The sequence below is a fragment of the Varroa destructor genome, unplaced genomic scaffold, assembly GCF_002443255.2.
Source record: "Varroa destructor unplaced genomic scaffold, Vdes_3.0 BEIS01000007.1, whole genome shotgun sequence".
NCBI lineage: Eukaryota > Metazoa > Arthropoda > Arachnida > Mesostigmata > Varroidae > Varroa > Varroa destructor.
Genome location: NW_019211460.1, coordinates 22,109,908 through 22,125,267, shown reverse-complemented (window position 1 = coordinate 22,125,267; position 15,360 = coordinate 22,109,908). Strand labels below are relative to the sequence as shown.

The 15,360-nt window shown below is 45.3% G+C and overlaps 1 protein-coding gene across 17 annotated transcripts in view; it reads right to left on the bottom strand.

The window, feature by feature from the left end:
• Positions 1-15,360, bottom strand: part of LOC111255003 (cytoplasmic polyadenylation element-binding protein 2-like) — a 256,990-nt gene that overhangs the window by 27,324 nt on the left and 214,306 nt on the right. For all 17 annotated transcript variants that reach the window (XM_086975999.1, XM_086976006.1, XM_086975995.1 and 14 more), the window contains 2 exons: positions 11,099-11,383; positions 8,025-8,057 (listed from right to left, as the gene is read on the bottom strand). In XM_086975999.1, coding sequence (XP_086832125.1) covers positions 8,025-8,057; positions 11,099-11,383 — 318 coding nt within the window. The remainder of the gene's footprint in view (positions 1-8,024; positions 8,058-11,098; positions 11,384-15,360) is intronic.

Below are 15,360 nucleotides of genomic sequence, written 5' to 3'. Positions count from 1 at the left end.
GAAACCGAGAAGAAACAATCGCTCGCTTTGACATGGCATGGCGCTGTCTCGTGGTAACGACAACCACTACCAGCTTCCTATATTCGTGGCAAGCCTGTAGAAAGGAACACAATGCTGTTTTGGTCTATATTGTCTGCGTCGTGGGACCGATAGCAGCAGCCGCAGCATGAGCTGGGGCGTCGATGAGCGTCCTCGCCGCTCCATAGGACGGGAGAGAGTAGTTGGAAGAACGATGTCAACTTTTTGCGGTGTTGCCTTGCCGAGCGATAGCAGAAGCGGCAATAAAAGCCGCAGCTGAACCCAAGTACGGCGTTTCATCAGACGACGGACGGCTCGACCGACGTACGTAGCCTCTTTTTTTTTCTAAAGTAGGACCAGTGATGCGTAAAGTGGGCTGGAGTGACTTGGATAAGGCACACTCACAAGCCGGCCTTCTGCAGCCCCTTCTCTACGCTTTACTCAGCGTTCCTTCACGTTACTAAAGCTAAACGTAAAAGCCCTCCACAAACCAATGAGCATCGACAGTTCGGCGTAGAAGCCAGCAAGCGGGGGAGAGGAGCTTGGTCCTGCAGCAGGGTTGATTTCTTGTAGGAATCATCTATTAACTGTGTTTGTGGCTGCTAAAGGACACGTGCATGCGTGCTGCTTCTACTCCTGCCGCTGGCGGACTAATATTAAAAAACTATAGATACGCCTTTGCTGCTACCGTTACTCATTTGCTCTGCAGCTTGTCGTTCTTAGAGTCAGTTGACAGTCCGAGGGGTAAGAATGAAGCGGAAGGGACTCGTAGGCCAAAAAGCGGTGATCTGCGTCGGCTAGCAGGAACCGGTTCAGCACAGCCGCACTCGACTTACTTCGGCGAACCAACCGATCATCAGCTCATTCTGACGAGCTGTGGCAATCACTCGATTAGACGCGCGCGCCCAAGGGGTTGCAGACGGAGTAACTGGTTTTTAGAGTCGGCAAAATCATCGTCTACATCACCATTGTTGTCTTCGTTCACAGTAGAGAGGCTTAATTCGCTTCTTTCGTTGGCTCGTAGTTTGCCTTTTTCACAGGAAGACTAACTGATCGGCCGATGTATAAGCGGAGCGGTGGAGTGTTCTGGTGGTGGCCCTGTATGCTTTCAGATCTGCCCTGCCTGCATGCTGCCTATAGAAAACAATCGGTTGCTCTTCCAATCCTTGTACAGTTCGATGATAGATATATAACTACTTTAAAAATAGCACCAAGGGGAACGGTCGTCCATCACTAGCGACCATCATCAGGCAATATGTGTTATATGGGCCAATTAAAGCAACAAAAAACCCTGAATACATAACTTACCGTTTAGAGCCGACCGGCAAGCCAGTCAGCTTTTCCCTGTTACCCTTCGTTATCGTCATCGTAACTCAACTAATTACTGTCAAACACTATATAAACAGTGTTTCTTCTGTATACAGACTCTTCACAGGCACCCCGCTCAGAACTTAATCATCCATATATGTATTGACGGCATAAAATCCAGTAGCGGTTTGGCCTTTAAGGAGAAAAGCGAACGTCAGTCAGACGTGGTCAGGATAAATAGTACAACGAATCACACCCTACTTCCAGCGCACGCTTTTGGCATCGAGGCAATGACCCTGTAAATCAACCATCTTTAAAGCTACTGGCATGAATGGGATTTGTGTCTCGCTGGGTCAGCGAAAAGCACGACTGAAGTGATTTCTGGATGCCCACGTCATAGACATGCAATATATATATATATATATATATATATATATATATATATATATATATATATATATATATAGAGCTCTAGGTTCATACGTCTCTCTAAGGTTGATAAGTAAGACAAATAGTCACACAGATATTCCATCAGCGCGTCGCTGTAACGCCGACGGAATAAGCAACGGGATCTGAAGGCCCTCTACGCCTTGCTGCTGCTACTGCGATCTCTGTAGCTTTAGTCAACGCCGTCACTGTTTTCCTTGGCTTACAACCACTTCAGCGACAGAAACCTCTCGGGCGATTTCATCACTAAGTTGGAGGCGGTCAAGGGTTTGGTTGGCCACCCAATCGTTTGCCGCCAGCAGATAACGGGGCCTCACTCCATACGTTGCACTTCTTTGCGCAAGTGGCAGCAGCAGCAGCAATGCAGGGCCAGCTCTAACGACTGGCGAAGCAAGAGGCTATGAAGGAGGATAGAAAAGGAGAGGCGACAGGAAAAGTGCAATGACAGCGATGGCTGTTCCTTCAGCATTATCAACCCAACTTAACCCAACACAAACCTGACACACGCACCTACAATTAAGCTGTCGGCGACGGTCAGCTCAGTCGAACAAATACTTCTATAGGCAATCATCATCTTATCCGCACAACAGCTCCACTGCTGCTGTTGGTCCCAGGAGCATCCGTCATTTTGCCGTCTTTCCTACCCCACTCAGCTTCGACCACCTCCTCCCTCTCTTCTTTGGTTCTGTTCGCCCCCCATGATTCTTGCCCGTCCTGCTGGCTGGATATCCTCGCCGAAAAAAATCGCCGGCATTCAAGTGTAGATCAAGTGGAAATAATTGATAACGACGACTTGCTTGCTTGCTCTTTTTGTTCCCGCGGCCTACAGCGACAGCCATCTAAATACGCAAACGCTTCCACACAGGATTATACTACTACAAGGGCTCATTGGCTCGTCGCCTCTTGGTCTCTTGTCTTATCCCTGGTCCCGCCTTCTTCCTCCTCATCATGAACATTATCCCTCTATTTTGTCACCAAGCTACTAATCAGAAGCGTCGTATATGTGATTGTCTCTGTAAAACATAGTTACACTTGGAATATACATGCACTTAGATACTATGGGCCCACCCATCATCCACACTGCTTGTAAAGCTATTCGAGCTTTGAAGCGTGTACATTGAAAAAAAACTATAAATTATGATATCGAGTTGTTCCGGTAAGGGTAGCGCGTCTTTTGTTGTATAGCTTACGTATAAAGGTTTATGTGAAGTAACATAACGGACTAGGTTGAGCTTGACGGCCTTTTCTTTCGGCAAAATTCATTCCGTATCGCCACCATCAACGCTGTCGCCCGCCAGCTCTATGCTGTCTTATGCTATCCGCGCTATTCGATGCCAACGAAACCAATAAACTGATGGAAACATTAAGCTAAATGACCCTCTGCTGCATGAGTCGCCTTTGTATGTCAACTCGCTGCCAAGAAACGCCACTAATTGCTATACCTTTGTCCGCTTGTTCCCTTCATTTGTCCAAAAGCATAGATATTATAGGTACTACCACCTATTCCACTTTTATTCCATGAGAACTAGCAGAGGCCCCATTGCTTGTCGCGTTTACTTTTCGCGCCTCTTCTACATCGTACATATTGGCCGTTGAGCCATACCAATAATATAGTGTCAGAAGTATTCATTCCACGGAGGAAATCGACTGATTACCTTCGGTCTTGGCTGTTCGGTCGAAGAACTTGTGTAGCTGCCAAACCGCGCACTAAACCAGCTGCAGAAGGTACTCCTGCAGACACAACTTTTACTCTTAGCTGCATCTATCTTGTTATTGGGAAGACAGACTTCCAACAAAAGACCATGGTCGTGAGTCAACTTTATTGCCGGTTTTCGCTGACGAGTCAGACCGGCTATCCTTACCGCTTGTCAAAAATATGAAAGCACACTCTATCGTCGTCTTTGCCTTGCGCCTCTTTTATAATATATCCTAATCACATTGATGGCACTACTAGCCATGCTATTAGTGAGTGGACTATATAATAGTGCCAGTTGTCAGCGAGCACGGTGAGCGCGCATGCAATAGAAACAGGCCGAAGATAGGACCATCAACGGGCTGGCAAGTTGACCAGGTTAAACTTCACCACGCAACTGGACAGGTACGTCATCAGCATGCACATACGAGTGGAATTAGCTATTGGCAGCTACTGTGGTCGTCAGCCGACGCGACAGAGATGAAAAGCGTGGGACTATCTGTGCTCCTGAGTGGAGGTGGGTTGTACTGTGCTGCTAGTGCTGCTTCTGTTGCATGCTCTGCTTAGAGGAGGGTATGGCCAGTGCTAGTCAAAACTATCATTGTTTCATGGCGTATCAACGCTCAACGCTTTACTATTCGGCATAGTCTATGTGGTAATAATAGTTGATGCTGACGTTTCTAACTGTTATTTCAAAAAACGGAACTTAATGTATTTTGAATATTATCACCTATGCCACAGCCAGCCAGAAAGAAAAATAAGGAAGTTATGGAAAGCTGACGGCTAGAAAACTAACAAATAACAACCTACCTCAGTAATTGTCGGCCGTAGAGGGATAAATTAGATAAAATACGTGTACATTCTATGTGTCCACATCATAATTTATACCCTATAATAATTGTCATAAATTTATGCACAGTAGCATATGTGGTATGAATAGGTATCATATATATACTGAATTAGTGGGCAACACTAGCGAATTTTTCATCATGGTGATCGCGTTTCGCAGCCGCGTCAAGCCCTCGTAATCCCGCTTCGTAACCCCATCGTAAAAACATTGAGCATCCAACTTGGCATAAATGGTCCACTTTGACCAAAAGTGACGAAAGCAAAACAGCTCATGTTGTTCAGATACCGTAGCCGTTTTAGTTTGCCTCCCTGTCTCTCTCGGTCTTTCTCGCTTTCTTAGCCTCCTACCTCAGTCATTTTTACCCCACTCCGTCTAGGAGGTCTTTGTAGGACAACACTTTTGTCTGTCAGTTACGCCGCAGGAAGACATACTGCTGTCGGTGAAGAGCAAGCAAAATTTGATGTCATCTCTCTAAGGCAGGGATGACAAGCCTTCTTTCCCATTTACCCGTTCCAATCGGATGCGGAAACGTCAGCACTTCCGGAAGGATCGTCGACAGTCGGAGCAGCGGTAACAAGCCAGAAGCGGCTTGTCGTAGAGAGGGTTGTCTCCAGGGCTCTTCTTGTTGGTCTCTTCTATCGTCAATCTCCTACGGCTACTTTTCCTTTTTAGGCGCGATTACCACAGTGCTACCGCCACAACGACTGGTGACGGTCAAGCGAACCGCCGCGTCAAATTATCATCATAGGCATCTAGAACCTACGGCGTTTGATAATCCGCCAAGTTAATTCGCCACCGGTTCACCGGATCAGCAGCAAAGTATAACTATAGAAACGCTATGTAAATATTACACGTTGACCGTATAAATTCAACACAGCGCCTATAACACCGCCATTCTATACACCCAACTTACCTGACTAAATATAAGGTAAAAGCTAAGATAACTAGTACTAGACTATAAAGTTTGGAGAAGATAATACCTGGTCACAGGCGCATACAATGGTAGACGCAAGCTTACTTTTCTCTAGCAGTTTACAGAAACCTCTGTATTCGCTTGCCCGACAACATTCAGTTTAGTTACAATGCTGATTCCTTTATTCGTTTTACCCTAGCACAATATACGGCAATTCACTTGCAGAAGACGTTGTCCGTTTGAATCCGAAACGAAAAAAAAAACAAATCTAGTTGGTGAGCAATAATACAAGTAGAAGCGGCCATGGGAATAAGGACAAAGGCGTACAGAGCTCCTTCAGTGAGTTCTTGAGTAGGGCATTCTGAGTAGAGGAAGAAACACTCTCGTAGCAAGCAACCGTGGAGTCTGCTGCCGTTAGGTAGGCACTCTAGGCCATGACGTTCCTAAAAGGCCTTTCTGGTCTTTGTCCGTCTGGCGTAGTGGACTTCTCGGGCTAGACCAAACTGGTAAGATGATAGCAAAAGGAAGGGCAGGAAGACGCGGTGGACGAGCAGGCGCAACTCGAAAGCGAGAGAAGGATGGAGCCCAAACGAACTAACAGTGCCGACTGTCGCGTTGTCGCTCCTAGTAGAAAGGAAGTAGCTGGACAGAAGACAGGCTTCGCGAGGAAAAGAGAAAGTGGAAATGCGCCATTCCGAAAGGCATTTTGAAAATTTCGCGCCTTGGCGGTGACAAATTAGTTCGGAGATAGTGACAGCACAACAGGGCCCGTCGGAGAGCAAGGACACTTGGAGGACGCAAAGGAAACAGCCACGGTTGGCAGACTTGAGGCCGCACCTTTCGCGGGTGACTCAGTGGATTGCTGCGCGAACAAGCCGACGGCCGACCACGCCACCGCTTTCTTCTGCAGAGGTGAACGTAGCGGGTTTTCGCTAGCGAGCGGTAAAGCGTCACGGACGCAATAAAGTCATCGAAGAACGGCCCGAGGCAAAAATTATTCGCCGATTGGCTCCTCTTGCCACTTTTCTCTCGGCTTACGGTTCAGTTTCGCTCCGCATTGAACCCTTGGGGTTCGGTCTTGGAACGCAGCCAGTTCATCCCTGCCTCCCTCATCCTACCACCAAAGGAACGAAGAAGTCCACACACTCTCACTTTCTTTCTGCTTCAACCTAACTTAGCGTGAATGTACGGGATGACATGGAGCGAACGACGTCTATGCCACTGCCTCAATCGTCTCCCCTAGTTCTTATGCGTACAGAATTTCATCTATGTTACCCTTTTCGTTCGCCCCGCGTCTCCTTCAGGTTATTCCCTGCCTACCCTAACTCCGGCATCGACAGCTGTTCTAGCAGCCCCCAACACGACCAGCCAGCTAGAATTATATGTCGTTGCCTCAGGGCAAGCGTTCAGTTCAGGCAACTTTAGGTGACATTCATGGCGCCATCCCGCGTATCCCAGTTTTGTCTGCTTTACCGTTTCGATTGAGCGGTCAATGGCAAGGGCGACATCCCTGCCGCGATGTGGTACAGCAGTAAGCAGAAGGCTACCACTTGTGTTGCTACTGCTGCAACGTTCCAGTTAGGAGAGCCTAGTACACTGTTGTTGTCGAAAGCACCAACAAAGGTCCTCTTGGAAATTCGGGGGCTCAAATTAGTATAGCAAGTCAACATGCACTCTCGTAGCCGAACGTAGACGGTGGTGACGGAACTGCTCGTTTTATACGTTTGAACCCGTGTTAGCGCGACAAACAAATGTAAGGCCATCGCGGGCATATCAAAGAATACGGTCTAGTTGCTGTTAGCGCTGTTACTACTGGTCTTCCGAGCTGCAGCCGACAGTGTTATTGTTTACGGATACATGGTTGATTTCAGCGACGACAGAACTATAGTACTAAGAAGGAAGGGACAGTGAGGAAGGGGTAGAGAGAAGTCATACTTTAATTTCTGTTGAAGGCTAACTTGAAAACGAAATAAGCCGACCACAAAACGGACAGAGTCAACGGAGACGTTTAGTGATTAGGCAACTCCTTCTGGAACCGCTGACCAAACGGGAAATGGGACAATGAAAGATATCTTGACAGCGAGAAAAAGTAAGAGATCGTCTTACTAAGAAAAACTAAAAAGCTGGCACCACTGGAAGCATGCAAGCTTTTTGCATGCTTCCAATCGTGCTAGCAGCGGAGGCGGACGGCGGCCGTCGGCAAGTAAGGAACTGATTGATGCGTCACTGCCGAGAGCAGAATAAGTCAAACAATGCGGAGCAGCCGGGGAGAACTTAGACCGAGCGATTGCTGCTTTCCGAATAGCAAACAATAACAACGGCAGCTTACCGATTTTTCTCTAAGGGTCAAAATGGGCGCCCATATCAGAGACGTCGGAACATACGGTAGAAAGAGGACGAACTGTGCTGAATCCCCACGCACTAAAAAAAGATGGCTTATCTCATATATTTCTTTTGACTCTCTGACAAAACAACGATGCAACCAGACTTTTTATTCGACAAGTAACTATAGGCGAGAACGCGTTGATGCGAACGTTACGAGATATATGTATTCAAAACAGTCTTTTAAACTGACCTCAACCTCGATGTTTCTCATGGATAGGTAAATGTGTGCATATGGAAAGATTATACTATGAGTGCGCCTTTTATGACTTCAGATGACTATGTAGTTACCTAACTGGCATGGATCTTTTCGTGCATAAACCTTCACATATTGATAGAGAAGCATGATTATAAGAGCACCTAAGCCTAAACAATTATCTGCCAAGAATAAGTAAATTCAGTCAAAAGCTTACCCCTAGCGTGTCCATATCCGCGCATTTGATGGGCTAAAAAAGAATAGATGGTAGCGTTAGTGATGACGAACATTTTTCAGTATGTAAGAAAAATCATATCTGCCTTAGTATACTCTACTTTGTTTAGATAGTCTGAGGAATATCAGTGTATGTGCGGATGCAATGGTGAAATAAACAAAACTTTATATCTGTTATAAAAGCTAGCGATTTGAAACGGATTTACTGCTTTCAAGGAAGTATTCTCAAATAATATCATAAAGAAAATAGTAGTAAATTAATTGAATTCAGTATAATACATGAGAGAGAGAGAGAGAGGGGGAGAGAGAGGGAGAGAGAGTTGCATTTTTTTGGCTAATACGAGTAGTATGTAGCCAATTATCATAACTTTTATTTTTAGCCAATCCTGAAATAAGGTTTTTTATTGACTTGATTTGTGAGAGAAAAGCATATTTTTCAGAGCAGGTAGAATGTATAAAAAACTGCATTTGTACCTCGGGAGTTTACGTTTTGCAGAAGCAAAATTACTTCCCGAAAAGCCTGTGCTCGTTCGTACGATTCACCTTAACATATCATTAAAAGCAGCGAAGCAGAAGACGTTTCTATAAATAAATGAAGACACATCTAATCTGTAATAAGTCTTTGATTTCTTACTGCACCTTGGAATCAATAAAACCTGTGCGATTATTAAAAGTATAAGTGCTAATTTCCTAAACTTTTTTTTATTTTTATTGTAGGTATATAATACAAATAGAACATTGTTATAATCAACAACAAACTGTCGTAGGGAACACCTCCCCCATGCACGTATACATCCTGTATGGTGCATTTCGTGATTTTCATCACAATCCGCGTAAAGATAATGCAGGATGTTTCTAAACAATGCTGATAATTTTGTTCTTCAAAGACGTACAGACACCTTTACACCCATAGGGACAAGTAAAACCATACGAACACGCTGCTTCTCTCTTCAGAAACAGAAGTACTCAAAGGAATTATTAGTGGCCGGATTCTTCGTAGATACAACATGCCAGTGAGGAATAATAAACACCAGAGTGACTCTGACAAAATGTTGGTCTTCACCGTTGCCGCTGCCATACCTATAGTCGAAGTGTCAACCGGTTGGGTTCGATTTCCCGTAAAGCCTTAGCTAGTTCTCCAAACGACCAATGAAGTTTATGGATCGTTCACCAGGTTTTTAGCCACCGCCCCTCGGAAGAGCGGGGAAATTGCTTTAAAACCCTGTTTTCCCTTAAAGAAGGAATCCGCGCGTGGTCAAAGGGGCACCAGAGACACAGAGGAGGCTGTACGCGCGCCTGGTATTCTGGTGGTTAGCCTTTGGTGCGATGCCAGCTTTTTTTGATTTGAACTTCAGGTAACTTATTTAACCGTAACTGTCTTCCTTCCGTTCATGCGCTGCCGTAGCTACCGATTTAACCGTAAAGCAGCGGGCTTAGGTTGGATACCAGCTAGAGCTGTGACAGCGAAAGAGCATACAAACTGCTGGCTAAAATGCTTAGTAGTTAAACCAGTCAGCCTACTAGCGGACACTAACAACTATACTTTTTTCCTCACTTCGTCCGCCCCTATTTACCTGTCCCTCGCACCCCCAGCCCTTGCTTATAGCTTCAACTCCTTTTTCTCCAAGGAGAGACTATTGAAAGACCCCCTGACTGGTTGGCAAGAGACCCGTGGGTCCCAGAAAACTAACGCAGCACGTCCCACTCTACTGACGATTGAAGCCCACTCCGCTTTTAGCCTGATACGGTCACAAGAAGTTCCAGTGTTACCAAAATTGGCATTGGAGGACACAGCCAATAAGGACGTGGACGGTACTTCTTCAAACTTCAATTAGACTGCATGGCCGTGACCAAGGTAACTAGCTGGACTTTGACTCTACTGAATAAAAGAAGGCTGACGATGTTAATCGGCTCTGTTAGAGCCGCAACTAAATCTTTCTAAAACGTATGTCTATAACTGTGTTTGGTCTAGCGCTGTCCATAGACGTCTATAGAGAAAAGTCAAAGACACAGAGTTTAATGAACTGCTCACGAAAAGATGTTTCAGTCTATGTTCTAGGCACACTTTGTTTTAGCATATACATAGACTGGCATTTATATGTATATATTATTATATCATGTATTGAGATCCATGATGTATTGGAATTGGGAGATATTTAATTTTGCCTCTGGGTAAAGCACTTACTAAAAATTAAGGTTTTCGCGTCGACCTATTAGAATCAGCTTAAGGTGCGTCGATAGGTCGATTAAAAAATCGAACGTCAGTAGTAACTAGCATTACTTTGAGCGAGAAGATGCAGACAAATTTCGATTTTACTGAACTAACTTACTGAATCAAGGCTGTGTAAAAGCATGGATTAGATGTATTGCAATTCTTGTATTAGTTTTTGAATATTATTAAGTGAAGAGCGGGAGTGAGACGAAAGTAGAGAGTCACTATATTTTTAGCGCTAGCTGAGGATCTTAAACTTCCTACGTGAAATAAAAAGATATTCTAATGTTACCCGAACCACAGCTGACATTTAAAAACACAGATTTACTTTGCCTGTTATGTTAACTTACACAGGGTATCATTGCTATCTACTTTCCCAAGAAAATGTTTTTATTGTCATTTTGCGTAGACACAATTCATTTTGATCTTTTAGGACACGAATAACTTGAGGGATTGATCACAAGTTTTGCCATCTTAAAGATGTCCCGAATGACTTAAATCTCTAATTACGCAATAAAAAAAAAAGAATTATAATCTAGGCGTTTTTTTGATCATAGAATGTTGCAACAAATTGCAACATCATCATCTACAATACTTTACATTCAAGCGAGCATACACTGCTAAGTAAAATTAATAATAATATTAATAATAAAATTAATAAGTAAAACTTATGTAAACACAGTGTCTGGATCAGGTACCTCTAAAATAGCTGACGCATAATCATTGGCGAATTTAACAGACGTAAATTATTTTATTTTATTACTATCATTGGTAGTATGGATAATCTATACTAGAGATTAGGCAAATTGACGAAAGAAACGAACGGACAAATTGAAGTCACCCACCTCTACTACAAGGAAAGCGTTTGTACTGCGATGGGAAAGGTGAGTGATCTGTGTGTTGCTGCTGCTGCTGCTGCTGTTGTTGCTGCTGCTGCTGCTGCTGTTGTTGTTGCTGCTGTTGTTGTTGCTGTTGCTGCTGTTGTTGCTGCTGTACAGCAGCTGGGCTATGGGGACTGTGACAGGCGATACCCATTCCACTTGATGATAAGACATGGCTCCCTTCAATGTCCGACAGGCCCCCGCCTGGACCCCCGTGCTGCTGGTTTAAATTATTGTAGTTCACATAACCTGCAAAGGATAAACAATTACAAAACAAGTCGCTTAATGAAAAGATCTCAATTTGATAAAAGCTGTACGAGCATGTTTTGGCCGCATGAACGCGGTTTAACCTTCTTAACTTGCGGCCTGGATGATCGCTAAAGATATTATGTATACATGTCTATTGTGCTTTTTTAACGTAGAATTTAGTGGGCAATCTAAAAGTAAGATAAACAGGTGGCGTCTAGCACTAAAGATGGACACAGCACACGCACTTCACTAACCCGACCCGATTGGCCCGACGCAGCCAAGAAATGACTGCTAATTAATTTCTATAAGTGCAACAAGCAAGTAAACAATGCTTTATCCAAAAATAGAAAAAAGTTTTAGTTATAATAAAGTTACCATGAATTTTCCCTATATACTGATACACTAATAACATACTAGAATGCAAACTTTTATTATATTTTACCTGTGGCAGCAAGTTCCTCATTTTCATATGACTAATCATTACTTTTCTCATAAACCTACATTTTAATTTCTTCTGGCCTAGCATTGACTTCATACGAAGGAGTAAGGAATTAACTGGGGAAAATAAATATTTCTTTTGCATATGGTCGGCTTGGTGGGTGTGTCAGTGCCAGCGTAGCTGTACGCCATGACTGAACCTCTGCTAGATCCCATGTCTGGCTACGCTAGTTCATCTACCTATGACCATTACTGATTATCAAGTTGCAGTTTTTTTTGTTGCTTCTTATAGGGGTGAAAGATCGTTCTAATTGTGGAACAGCTAACGAGGTAGTCAATCAGTTTGTCAGCGTAACGGTCTAAAGAAAACGACGTTTTTTTTTGCCGCAAGGAAGGACGACCAATATTAGTCCCAGCCTATTCAGCCTACTCGAGCGAAAAGAGCAGAACCGACCTAGTAAATCTGCCACCGAGCTGCGAATGCCCTCATACGGAGGTCCTCCCGTTAACCTGACGTCTTCGTCAAGAATCGCCGCCCGTCGAGATAGCACCACTCGCACCTTGAGCACACTGCTTCTCTACACTTTAACAGCTTGTAAATCCACAGCAAAGACTCGCGGGCGGTAGGCTTCATTTGCTCGTTCGTTCAGCTGCTTTACCGCTACAGTTCACTGAGAGCTCGATCCAGCGTCCACTATCTGGGCTATCTAAGGTAGGTAGCTGGCATTGACAAGACACCTACGCCAACGGCGAGAAGCTAGAAGCCTGCCCAAGAGCCTAAAGGAGTGCTACATTTGTACACTTTACATTTTGGTCCTGGATTTTTTGCGTGTAGAAGGGAGAAACCAGGGGTAGGCGGCAGTATTCTTTGACCCATCTGTTGACCTTTAGCTGGTCAATAGGTTTAATATGACTGGGGCAGACTAAAGCAGCAGGCCCACAGTGTAGAGTACGAAAGGGGCGGGCTAAAGTAGGCTAAGATTTAAAAAAGCGCATACCGAGTGGTCACTTAATATTCTATTAAGGTTGCGGGTTACTTCGAAGGATTATTAGGTGGCCAGCAAGATGCTGTTGATTCGGCGGTTCCAAATTGTTGCTGGCGCATGTCTTCTGTCCATCCGCCTTTGCCTTGACACTCGCGAATCTTCTCATGTCGTCTTTGATTTGGCCACACATGTCTGTCTGTACGATAAGGTCGAGCCCTGGTCGATAAGCCGCCCTGTTTGGTTCCACTCGGGTATTCTGGTCGGCTTGCCACCAGTTTGGAACCTTCTTCTGGTGCAAATCAACGATTGCCCACTCGCTTCCTTCCCTGCGCCTCAACCATCGCGGTCGCCGTCATTGTAGGTGATGTTGATTATGCCGTTATTGGCGTCGCTGTTACTATTCTTCAACCAACGAGACTCTACAGGAATGCTGAAGTTCTACCTCCGTCGGGCCAAATCAGAGCTGACACTAATCACTGCTAGGTTTTTGCCGAATGGCCTCAACCACCGCGACCGACGGATCTGCTGCCCTTTTGAGCACACCTGAATACGAGTGTTTCCCTTGTCAAGGGAAAACAGGTATTGTAAAAGTCGTCTAGGTAAACATTCCTGTTTGTGGCTCGGTGTTATCTGTGCTTTCGTCTGTTAGAAATGATATTGCCAGCCGTCGCTTCGCTTGCGGTTACGTGAAAGAGGGGTCGCTTTCATTCTAAGACGTTGGCAGCTTCGTTGCCCAGTTGCCGTTTTGGTCCTTTGCGCCGCCCTGGTTCTGTACCTAGTGTTCCCGTTCTGCATCAAAGATTCTTATCCCTACCGGAAAGATCTACGTGGTCCTAACCGACTATGGACTTTATGCTCACGATGTCGGTGTTCCAACGTCATTTTCTACGCACCCTGTTTGGCCCTATGAACAGCATCTTCTTGGAACTAACCCCGTCCTTGGACCTCAACGAACCTTTCCTGCTAGACAATACTGCATAGCTACTAAAATCGAATTGACATCAGTTGTAATCTTCCTGTATGCCTGCAGGTTGAAGTTAAGGGCCAGCGAGTCGTCAAGCAAGTTCTCTCATTCTCCCATCGTTCATTGCCTGCTGCTACCGCCAGTGTATTCGTTTACAGGGAACGAACGAAGTCCTAGAGGAATTTAATTTTACCGCTACTGTTCACCAAAGCTCGTCCTCCTGCTTTGCTACTCCGTGGTACAAGATAAATAGGACGACTTGAGTCGGGTCGGAAGATCGAGGGGATGGTGAGGGAACGGATGGTGGCAGCACTTAGGCACTTGGAATGAGTTCTGGACGGGCTGCCGTCGTGACTCGTTCTTCTTTCGGCTTCAGGAACTAATTGTCCAGCAGAAGAAGCCAGCAGAACCCATCTACAGAGCTAGGGGCCATGGGCCCATAAAGGCGTAGCTAAAAGTCTTCTGTGGCGGCACTTGGAACCGCAAAGCCAGCGTTCATCCCTAACCATAAACCACAATCGTCGTCTTAGTAGTTGTACAAAGCAGTAGGTAAGAAAGAAAGAATGCGTGTGGATGTGTCTACAGTATGCGTGTTTGTATACGGCAAAGGGGGCGGTGGTGGAGCAGACGAGAACAGGCACCTCCTTCTACTGGTCAACCAATTATTCCTTCTGACTAACTATGCAGGTTGTTGTAGACGCTGTACTATCTTTATTGGTTGTCGCCACGTCGTTGTCATAGTTGACGTTGTAGTCTTCTCTGTCATTGACGTACATTTCTCGTAGGTCGCTATGGTGAAATGATAGCAGCAGGGATATTCGGGGAGAGCAGATAGCAGGAGAAGGGCAAGGCAGCCATTGTCCGGGTCTCGGATGTTCATGCCACACCGATCTACGTCTGAGTCGCTTCATTGGCGGCCCCCAGTAGGGAATAAGAAAGTAAAGGCGAGGGAAAGACGGGAGACGTATTTCATGTAAGTTAGAAGGTGCATTGGTCCAGGCAGCAGAGGAGCTAGGCCTAATCGAGGCCTGATGATGGAAGCTAAGCAGCCCAGGACGAGCTGATCAACCAAGACCATTCGCTCGGGGAATTGCCTTATCCAACCCACTTCCACCGATTCCTAATAGACAATCCTATCTCTTAAAGCTGCTTTCCCATGAGACGCACCTAAGCAAAGCTGGCAGGTGAGCTACGAGTGGTATGGAACAGGACAGGCGGTAACTGAAGGCAGCATAAGTCACACGACGGGGATCGCAAGACTCAGGCCACTGATTCGGCGATCCCTGCCCGTTCAACGGCAAGTTATCGGCGACTGCTGACCATAATTTATTGCAGGGCCTACAATAGAGCCAGTAGCGATGACTATGGAAGTATTACATAGCACCGGCGCAACGATGGCACCTCCCATTGACAAAGCTGAACGTATCAACGACGTGAGTCCAATCACTTATCACCCATTTGAGTCACGAAAGGGTCAACAAGCGGCATAAGCTTTACATTTTTTTGTTTTTGCAACACCAAACGTTCAAGATAAGGCAATCGAAAAAGAAAAAGGCAAATTAGCTCCACTCATTTTAGTTGCTCAAATA